The following is an 11,285-nucleotide window of genomic DNA, read 5'->3' as shown; positions in this document are numbered from 1 at the left end:
GATACCAGACCCATAGCCGGGTGGTGGTGTCTTTTTTTCCTTTAAAGGTCTGAAAAGTCAAGTTGGTATTGATGGGGGTGGGTCCCCCTTTTTTTAGAAAAAAGAGTTATCCTCAGTTGGTATTGATACCAAAATAGTGGGTGGGTACCCCTTTTTTTAAATAATATGATTCAGAATGTTGGTATCCATATCAAAATGACAGCAAAACTTTCCTAATTTTTGCCCTTATAGCTAGAAAATACCCCGGGGTACATATCAGTCTAAACAGGTTTCAATTGGATTTGTTTTAGCTTTTGAGTATAATGACTGTAAATAGTCGAACGTGCGCATCGCACTGGGCTCAACTTCAGATTTTCCCGTTATTAGAAGGCCCAATTGTAACATTTCAAATATTTAGTATTAGGTAGCAAATATACTTTGTCCGTTTTGGCTGAAACTCGTCCCCAGGCCCCAAAAAGCAAAATTTTCAAAAAATGAAAAAAACACCCCCAGATATTCACCCAAGGAACAAGTGTGCCAAATTTCAGCCAAATCCGACCTTTTTTGAAGTGTCCAGGCTGCCAGCCTCGTTTTGGTGAAAAACTCGTCCCCAGGCCCCAAAAATCAAAATTTTCAAAAAATGAAAAAAACACCCCCAGATATTCACCCAAGGAACAAGTGTGCCAAATTTCAGCCAAATCCGACCTTTTTTGAAGTGTCCAGGCTGCCAGCCTCGTTTTGGTGAAAAACTCGTCCCCAGGCCCCAAAAATCTAAATTTTCAAAAAATGAAAAAAACACCCCCAGATATTCACCCAAGGAACAAGTGTGCCAAATTTCAGTCAAATCCGACCTTTTTTGAAGTGCCCAGGCTGCCCCAAAGTTTTAGCCTCGTTTTGGCGAAAAACTCGTCCCCAGGCCCCAAAAATCAAAATTTTCAAAAAACACCCCCAGATATTCACCCAAGGAACAAGTGTGCCAAATTTCAGCCAAATCGGACCTTTTTTGAAGTGTCCAGGCTGCCCCAAAGTTTTAGCCTCGTTTTGGCGAAAAACTCGTTCCCAGGCCCCAAAAATCAAAATTTTCAAAAAATGAAAAAAACACCCCCAGATATTCACCCAAGGAACAAGTGTGCCAAATTTCAGCCAAATCCGACCTTTTTTGAAGTGTCCAGCCTGCCCTAAAGTTTTCGGACGGACATACATACAGGCATACATACAGACAGACAGACAGACATACAGACATTCTCAGATTATAGCTCAACTGAAGTTGAGAATGAGTAATAAGTTTAAATGACTTTGAAGTTTGTTTATTTTGGACTTTTTTTGAAGTTTCTCTTAGTACCCTGTTTGTGTGGGAGGGGGTGGGTTCCCTTTAAACAGCTTTAAACTCAAATTTGTCAGATTGGTATTGGTACTAAATTAGGGGGTGGGTCCCATGATATTTTGTCAAATTCAAAAAGTCATGTTGGTATCGATACCAAATTAAGGGGGTGAGCCCCCCTTTTTCTGAAAATTATGATTTTCAAGTTGGTATCGATACCAAAATAAGGGGGTGGGTCCCCCCTTTTTCTGAAAATTATGATTTTCAAGTTGGTATTGATACCAATTTTGGGGTGGTGGTGTTAACTTAGCTCAAAAGGTCAAAAGTCAGGTTTTTGGGCTATGGGTTGGTATTATAAATGTTGACCCCCCCCTGTAGAACATAGGACTTCGATGGTCAAACTGTTAAGAACATTTTAACACTTTTCGAACACCCAAGTTCTTAAGAAACTGCACATAAATATTCACAAAATGGTGAAAATAAGATCATCTTAGAATTTTTAATCTTAAAACTCCAAAAGTTAAGAAAATCCGAAGGCTTGGATGTTCTTATTAAAAACTTTGGTTCAACTTACAGTTAGTTAGCACCTTAAACAAGTGAAACCACTGAAACATTTTTTTGAAAAATTAATCTTGATTTTGAACTAGGTTGGAAATGATATTTTTTCGAGGTATTGTATGGTAAATGAAACCTTACCTCCTGTCAACATAATCGGAGAACAGATTTTCTAGCTTAATACGCGTAAATTTTTTAGGAGGCTCTGTGTGACAACCCTGTCTCATGACTCAGTGAGAGGATTTTTAAGTCCACTCTTAAGCCACCCCCCCTTACTTGGCTTACTTGGCTGCTCACTGCAAAGTATCTGAAACTTTTGACCGGATCGACTCACATGATGTAATATACAGGTTGCAAAAATAAATCAGCGCATGCAGTCAAAACATGTGATTACTCGAAAAAGTTCACGTAGTTTTATTCCCAGTTACTTGCTTTACAACTTACAGCTGATAACTTTATTAGGGGGCCGTCCACATAGTACGTACGCACTAATGGGGAGGGTGAGTCTTCTCAAAAGCGTATGCTTGCGTACAGGGGGAGGGGAGGGGTCAAAGGACAATGTACGTACGCAGAGAAAAATTTTTCATAACCCTTTTTTGCTTGTTTTTTTACGCTTCTTATACACATCAAGGAAAAGAAAAAGTTTCTTAATAAACATCGAGTTTCATGTATTAAAGGTCCGAATCAAACGATTTGAATTCGAAATTTTCTTCAACCGAGGGGGGGGGGTGAATGAAAAAGTACGTACTTACCAGGTGGGGTATAGCCATTTGCGTACGCTTGACAGGGGGGAGGGGGTACTCAATTTTCGACATTTTAGTGTGTACGTACTATGTGGACGGTCCCTAGTGCCAATAGATTTGAACCAATCAGAAATAAATGTCATGAAACAAGCACATGAATTTTCGAGTAAAAGCGTGATTTGTCTTCAGACTTTAATTTTGCAGCCTGTGTATTAATGACTGGGGTATTTTCATAAATTTTAAAATTTTGCACGGGAAGGAAAATTTTTAATTAATTTCAACCGGATTCACTCATCATTCCACCAGTGCTCAAAATTGGGCCATTGTGGGCAATTTCTATCATCGGGTTATCCACCAGGGCAGATCTTACCGGGTCAATGTTACAAGGGTGTTAAGTGGGGGGTTAGGGTTTTCAGGCTATTTTAAAAATCGGTGCGATTCTTTGGCTTATTTTTCTAGTGGGTACAATCTTTTGGGTATTTTAATATTTGTCAGAATTTAGAGCTCAGGCGGGCATTGCGATTTTAGTACTTCCACTTTGTTTCATTGGGTTTTTCTATTTGTGGCGTCCAGGCTATGTTCTCAGTCATATTGGAACGTTTTGACCTTTTAGACCCTGAGATCTTAAGTTCCTAAGTCTCAAGTCTCGTGTTAAAACTCAGAGTTGAAGCTCTACTTTCCAACCGTACTTTAAAGCATTTAAAATCACTTGCAGTTTTCAAATTTTGAGAAAATTCCCCTTTTGTGCCAAATATTAAGGTAGGGATTGTAGGTGTTTAACTGGATAGACCGCTTGATAGTTCTGTAACAAATTTCAATTGCTAAATTTTCTGATAACATCATAGTTGATATAAATTTATGGGGAGTTGATTCATATTGTTGTTGAGGTCGTTTTGAAGTTGACCGAAAATGACACATTCATCATTATTCCATATTATTGTTTATATGATGAATTTAGTTTTAAATACAATCTCTGAATCTTAATGATTCTATTTGACATATTTAGATAAGGAAGAGGCAAACGTAACTATTTTGTGGTTTTGATTTGGATTGACTTCATGTGGTTTCTCAAATAGATGAACAAATTTCCTTGTTTTTACTTGATTTAGATGACTTTTTTACAATTTTTAATCTTGTGTAAGAATCTAATTTGGGTTTCCCGACATCGATTTGATAAGCACTCCCCTTAGATGTTATTAGGCAAAAAGCAGGGCCCGAGATGGGCCACTAAAATACAAAAATATAGAAAATAACTTTTAGTGTGTGATCTTCGGAAAATTTTAGAGTGAGGGAACATATTTGGGAAATCTTCAGAGATTTTTTGAAATTATTAAGTATCTATTCGAGATTATTTTTCAGCAAATTAACGAACTGCTAAAGAAACTTTAGTATTCCAAGAATACTAGTTTAATGCTCATCAGTAAAAAAACAGAACAATTCAAAGTAAAAAATAAAAATCTTTGGCATAACTCATGGTTAATTGACAAAACTATCGATAAATATACGAAAAATTTTATACTTTGGCCACACACAGTATGGAAAACACGTAAAGATCCGTGTATATGTCGTGTATAGGTTGTAGCAGTTTGTTTCAGTGTTTTTTTGAATCAGCATGAATAATACACGTTTTTTATAGGAACAAACTATTATAAGAACATAAGGCTAAAATGTTAAGAATACGTTTTAAGAACATTTTAAGGTCTCAAACATTCCAACATACCCAACTCAGAAATAAGAACGTTTTTAGGCTTGAAATCCAAAGAGCTAAGAACATCCGAAGGCTTGAAAGATTTTGGATTTTCTTATAAAAGATGTATGTATCCATTTCATTCTGAATCAAAGGAGCTATGACCAGATTTCCGTGTCTTTTTTACATGAAATCATCGAAAACAAGATATTGTGGTTTTTTCGAGAGTGAATTGGTTTATTCTTATGTATTCAGAATAATCTCGAGTCTGATAAAATATTGAACGAACGAAAATTCAGTTTAAATTTTTCATGATAGTTTGTAACATATAGTAACAAAACAAGTATTTTAAGAAAAATGAACTTTTTGAAAATATCTTGTCTGTGACCTGGCCTGCTGCGGCTGTTGCTTAATATCAAGTCATACTGTAACAAAGTTAGTGCTTCTTTCTTGTTTAGAAAGGATAGACTAACTTTGAGACAATTCATTGAAGGAAGTGTATAATATGAGGTAAGATATTGGTATTCTTCTTGTCCGAAAATCAATATTCTTTAAAATATAGGGAAAGTTAAACCCGTTAAAGTTAAGATCACAAAAGTTGAGAAGGGGTCGTAAAAAAAGGTATCGCTAATTTTCAGCTAAGATAATTCATTGTAGGAAGTGTATGATATAAGGTAAGATATTGGTATTTTTTTTCTCTGAAAATTAATATTCTTTGAAATATAGTTAAACCTAGTTTGAATCATATAGATTATATAGATATACATACTTTCTTGTTAAAGAGGATCTACTGAGTATTGAGCAGCTTCTATAAGAAACTCTTTTCGCTAGAGGATGAGCAGAAGCCTGAACTGAAGAGTTAGTTCATGCAATGTTTCCAGCTCACCCAAATAATGACTTATACGCATGCGTAATTTGCCGTTCTTTTAGACCATATATAGTTAATTTCCGTGATAAACAAAAGAGGAATGAATCTGTAGGGGTGGTACAGTCACAATATGAAATTTGTCGTTCTTTAAAAATTTGTCGTTCTTTTTGACGCTTTTTAATAGTTATTTGTCGTTCTTTTTAGATGGTCTGGAAGCGTAAGATGAACAGTTTCGTTAATAACAAATTTCAAATTCAAAACAGATTATACACCCCTGTCTCACAGCTCCAGTGAAACTTTTTCCCACAGCGGGGATAAAAATGCAGTGGGGTGGTTTTAAATCCAGTTGGGATGGTTTTGGAGTGCAATTTTTTACATCGGATCCTGAATTGGGATGAAATTCAAGTCAATTTCCAAATGGTGCTAAGATTGTAGGGTATTTTTCCCACAGGGGATAAAATCTTTGCCAAATTTTCAATTGGGGCTGGGGTCCCAGCGGGTCTGTGACACAGGGGTGTAGATATTGAAGTTTATCAAAATCGTAAATTGTAAAAATTGTAGATATCCCATTTTAGAAATATACACATTTTATTTATAAGCAACTCCAGTTTTAAGTAAAGAAACTAAGCATATTAAGACCATCGTAAGAACATTTGAGTCTGAGTCAAAATTTACAAGTTCTTACAAAAAAAGCGTGTAAAAACAATTTAACAAAATGATCCCATAAAGCTTACAGAAAAATAAGCCTGTGAGATCACTAATGTAAAGCCTGTATCATCCTGTAACGAGTTGTTTTAAATCATGTGTCGGTCAAGAAAACCGCAACAATTTCTTTACATTGAAAATATAGAAACATTTTTCAAGGGATAATGTTTTAGTCCAGTCTAAACAAAAGTCTAACAAATTCAGACTAAAGATTTAGAACTTAATAGTAAAGAAAATTTTATTTCAATTTCACAATATTTAACGCTTGGTTCCAGAATGGTAAGAAGGGATCTTTGCGATTTTGTATTATTTTGAATACATCTTTTCGACCGTAGTCGCGCGGTCAGGCGCGTGCCACTTTATTATTTAATTTACCACCCTAAACTCGATCCAATCCTTTTTTGACACATTATTCTATTGTCTATAGGCGCGAAAAAAGGACTGGGACGGTTTTAGTGGGATAAAGCGGACAACAAAATGGCCGCGCGGCTACGGTCGAAAAGGTGTATTTCTTTAGGATTAGCAGACGTGGAAATATGAGTTCGAATCTTTACTTAGACTGCGCGCATCTCTGAAATTGAGTTTGATATAGGGGATGCGCAGTGTGTATAAACTTCCCGTGTCAAGAAGATTGATACAAATTTGATAAGTATTACGACTCTCCTTTGTTTTCGAGTACATGTTTTTTTTTTAAGAAACAAACTTTTAAGAAACATGAGGCTCAGAATGCCTAAAACTAAGAAACATCTAAAAAACATGCCGAGGCTGAGAATGAGAAAATAACATTTCTTAATTCGATTTTTTAAAGAACATTCCCATCAAAAGAAATGTTTTTTTCCTTTGCATGAAAAATAGGCTGATTATGTCAAAAAGTTTAGAAACATGTAAGAAACATGTAAGGCTCAAAAGGCCAATTTCTTAAGAAACATTGAAGCTGCTTAGTAAAACTAGTTTCTTAAAAAAAAACATGTAAAGACACACAGAAAGCTTAACGATCACTCAGCCTATTCGGTAAAATATACCCCTCAAAAACACAAAGACGCGGGTAACACTCTGAGACGGGATTTTTAGAGGTCATTTCACAGTCGAAATGGATCATGGGTAATCAGGAATAATTGCGCCCCGATAACGGTTTCCCGTTGGCTAGACGCAAAAATCTTTCAAAATTTTTCAAAACAACAGACAAAGAGTAAGTCGTTATTAGCACACAGTGGTCCTGATTACCCATAACGCTTTGCGACTGTAAAATTGGCTAAACACGATACACATCCCCTATATCAAAACATATCCGGGGGATACATGCCTCCTAATCTTTACTTTATTATCTATCTTTATAGGATTATTCCAATTAAAAAATCATGAAGTTCAGAGGACTGTCGAAAAAGAAAAAAACACCGTCTACAACTGCATCCAATGAAAAACCGTCAAAAATTCCATTACCCAATCAAAAGACTCGAACAAAGGAAGAGTCATCCAATGATAAAACAGAAACAAGAAGACCTGTCAATCAAAAGTCACGTGGTCAGCAACAGCAGCAACCGACATCAAATGAAAAATCAAAATCCAATAAGTCTGATAGATCACAAAAGCATGATTCAAAAACCGAAAAACATGGCTCAAAACCAGGATCGAGTGATGTAAAGTCGCGTTCAAAATACGCCCGCGCGTTCAAAATCGAAACCAAGAAGCGGACGTGCAACAACGAAGAGAAAATCCATGTTGAAAAACAGGCTATCAAATCAAAACCGGTTGTTGAAGAGAAAGAGGAATTTGTTGTGGATGAAAGTCCATTCCATTTGAGTCATCTCCCACGTTTTGATCGTTCGCGCGCGGAACGCGCGTCTATAACATCAATCGAGCGCGTCTCAAATAGTCCTTTACGTACCAACAAAGTATATGCAAAAGCACCAAGCCCTAGTCTATCTAACAAGGAATCGAGCACGCCAAAATCGACTGATGACTTCCTAGATAGTCCGTTTTCTTCTAAGCCGAGTGATCCGTTCAAAGATGTGCGAAGAGGGAGTAAAAACAAGAGATCGGCAGCTAGTCTAGGATTTGTTGAGGAGGGATCGCGTGAGGATTTACTGAACGACGAAGAGAGTTCATGTCCAACATCGATTGAAAACGATCAACTCGATCTTTTAAACGAAACGATTGATGAACCAAGTTTTGATGATGGTTATCATACATTGCGGACCGAGAGGAGCGATCCTTGGTCAAAGTTAAGTAAAGAGGATCCATGGTCAAGCTTCGAAACGGAAACATTAAATGCTAATAATAACGCAATAACAAAATTGAAATCCACTCCGAATCTAACAATCGATGAAGACATCGAGAAATCCGATTTCGATGATGAATCGATTGACTTCATCGATAAAAAACGAATCTCAGCGATTAAACGTCGATCAAAAAATGCACGATATAGTGTTTATCAGCCCATGGATACGAAAAATTCAATCGATACTTTTGATTCATTTTCCTTGGGGAATAAATTTGCTTCGGAAACTACATTGACAAAGGTAGGTATAATATCTTTAAAAACAATTTAGAAAATCGTTGAATTATATTTAAAGTACAGGGTGTCCCTAATAAAAGTATCGAGTTTAAACATGCGATTGAGTAGAAAAGTTTGTGTGTGTTATCGCTAAAATATAAGAACGTTCTCCATCACATAGGCTCATTACAAAAGGTAGTTACAACGTATAAATTAATCAATAGCCCTTTTTACTATTCCCCTGTTGCATAAATGTACGTCTTTAAAAATCAAAATTAATAAAAATTCAAATTCTTTCGGGGTAGTAAAAATTAATTGTTGCGTTTTTCTCATGATCGTAATTTCGTTGCATTTGTAAACAGGCAGAGTATGTCTTTATTGTTACGTAATGACAAAGAAAAAAGAGGGAGAGCTTAAAATACAATTTTGTGAATACACACTTAAAACTTTCTACTCAATCGCATGTTCAAACTCGATACTTTTATTAGGGACACCCTGTACAGCACCGTATGTCTGACTGCCAGGTAGAAAGAACTTCCCAATCTTTGCCTGGATTAAATCCAGAATTTTGTAGTAGGGGCGGCAAAAAGTAGAGTCGGGTGGAAAGAAAGTTATTTTAGAAGTCAAGTCTAAATAAAGGCAACCAGTTGAAGCACCAAAATAGACACACGATGTGCGTCTGACCAAATGATATTAAACAGAAATCTTTTGACGAGAACTAATTTTGACTTTTGATTAATTTTTTTGGGCAAAAATTGTGAAAACATTAAAATTTGGAGAGAACTAACTGTTACGAGTAAGGATTTTCTTTAAGTTTTGAATGCTAATTTGGTTCAGTTAATGAAAAATGGAGAATAGAAAGGCTTTGGATCCGAAGTGATGAGTATTTTTATTAGAAAGATTCATCGAGTCTGCCGTTTTACATCAATTTCGATTTTCACCAACTCATTTTACTTTATTTTACTAATTCTTAGATACAGCCAGTTTCGGCACGGAACTCAGGAACTATAGATCGTAGACGGCGTAGCAAAGACATTAACCGATCAATGACGTTGTATTGGGACGGCGCAATAGACACTCCAACAAACCCGGAAAATCTCGTCTTCAACGTTAGTATGAACGCTAAAATTCAAACAAGTAGTTTCCAAGACACTATCCTACATTCTGCTGCAATCAACGGGAATGTCGATATCGCTCGATTTTACGTTGAATCCGATCAATATCTGAACGCCCAAAACGGGTTTAGGAATACGCCCCTTCATTGTGCCATTCTAGGGCGTAAAATGGATATTATAGATATTTTATTGACTAAAAATTTGGATCTATCTATGCAAAACATTGATGGAGACACGGCGCTTCATTTAGCTGTACGATCAAACATGGTAGATTTGGTTGCTAAGTTGGTTGCTAAGGACGTCAAAAATATTAATTTGCAGAACAAAGATGGCGACACTGTTTTGCATATTTCAATTTGGCAGATGAATGAAAAAATAGTAGAGCTATTGATTTGTGATGAGCTTAATATTGATATTCAAAATAACTCAATGGATACTCCCTTGCATTTATCCGATAAACTAAACAGCCAATTAAAATCAAGAATTCTTGAACAAGCTTTTAAAGGAACAATCGGAAAACACGATCACGATCACGTGATATCTTCCGACCAATCAAAAGACAGTTTAGGAGAGGGGAGCCAATCAGCAAGAAGCATGGATAGTGATAAATGTATTGGAAATATCACAAACAACAAGGCTGAAACACTCTTACATATTTTTGCCGCACAAAACGAGAAAGACCTTCTTGAAAAAATCTTATCTCTAAGATGTACCAAAACAAAACTCAGGAACAATAACTCAGAAACAGCACTTCATGTAGCAGTTAAAAACTCAAATATCGAGTTGATAGAGTCACTCATCAGAGAAGATTTAGAACTTCTCAATATGGCAGATAGCAATGGGGACACCATCTTACATTACGCAATCAAAGCTAAAAACGTCGAATTAACTGAAAAGTTGATCAAACTAGGAATTGACTTGAATCGCTGTAATAAGCTTGCCCAATCTCCACTGCATTTGTCGGTCAGCGTTGAAAACACCGCCATATTGAGACTTCTTTTAAAAAAGAATGCTAACCTATGGGTTCAAGATAACAATGGTTGTTATCCAGTGCATTACATTGCTAAAACACGGAACATCGAAATTCTCCAATCATTTGCCGAGTTATTTTCAATTCAACCAATCACCAGCCAGCATCAACGAAATGACGTCATTTCGCTCCAAAGTGACGTCATTAATATAATGGATATGCTTGATAAAGAAGGGAACAGTCCTCTCCATACATCTGTTATCGAAAATAACGTTCCGTTTTTTAAACTTTTTGTCCGAAATGACTGCACTCATCTGACGTCACAAAACAAAAATGGTGACACTGTTTTACACTTTTTGGCTCAATATAATCGGAACAGATTTCTTGATTTCCTTGACTTGAGTCATGTCAATACAAATGTATTAAATAATAAAGGACAAACACCTTGGAATATTGCTTTAAGCCGTGAATATAGCGATGTAGCGATGTTTCTGTTACAAAACAAATGGAACTTATCAATGGATATTTGAGGAAAACGAAATCCTCCTGGCACACAACGACGCTTCAACGCTTTTCTAATGTTCACAACGTCCATATAACGTTAGATGAACGTTGAAACAATGTTGTGTGTCAGCTCTCAGCTAACCGATTTTCACTTCTTGATAAGTGTGATGGTACATAGTGAAAATCGATTTTCACCGGTGTTGAAGGAAACTGTATTTATATTGGGCTTTTCCAGAAAAAAATTTGGATATGGGGGGGGGTGTTTTTTGGAGGATTTTTTGTCCAGACCCCCTGGACAAGCCAAAGTGCCCCCGGACAGAGCAAATCTACCCCCGAACAAGGCA

General features: G+C 36.4%; 1 protein-coding gene across 1 annotated transcript; it reads left to right on the top strand.

The window, feature by feature from the left end:
* The first annotated feature begins 4,582 nt into the window (after positions 1 to 4,582).
* On the top strand, positions 4,583 to 11,164 carry LOC136805586 (ankyrin-1-like). Its single transcript, XM_067062151.1, has 3 exons — positions 4,583 to 4,795; positions 7,196 to 8,377; positions 9,327 to 11,164. The coding sequence occupies exons 2-3, from the start codon at positions 7,217 to 7,219 to the stop codon at positions 10,965 to 10,967; spliced, it is 2,802 nt and encodes a 933-aa protein (XP_066918252.1). The 5' UTR covers positions 4,583 to 4,795; positions 7,196 to 7,216; the 3' UTR covers positions 10,968 to 11,164.
* The last annotated feature ends 121 nt before the right edge of the window (positions 11,165 to 11,285 follow it).

This window comes from Clytia hemisphaerica, unplaced genomic scaffold (assembly GCF_902728285.1).
Source record: "Clytia hemisphaerica strain Z4C2 unplaced genomic scaffold, Clytia hemisphaerica genome assembly, whole genome shotgun sequence".
In the NCBI taxonomy this organism is placed as follows: domain Eukaryota; kingdom Metazoa; phylum Cnidaria; class Hydrozoa; order Leptothecata; family Clytiidae; genus Clytia; species Clytia hemisphaerica.
Note: the sequence above shows the minus strand (reverse complement) of the source record. Positions and strands in the feature narration are given on the sequence as shown.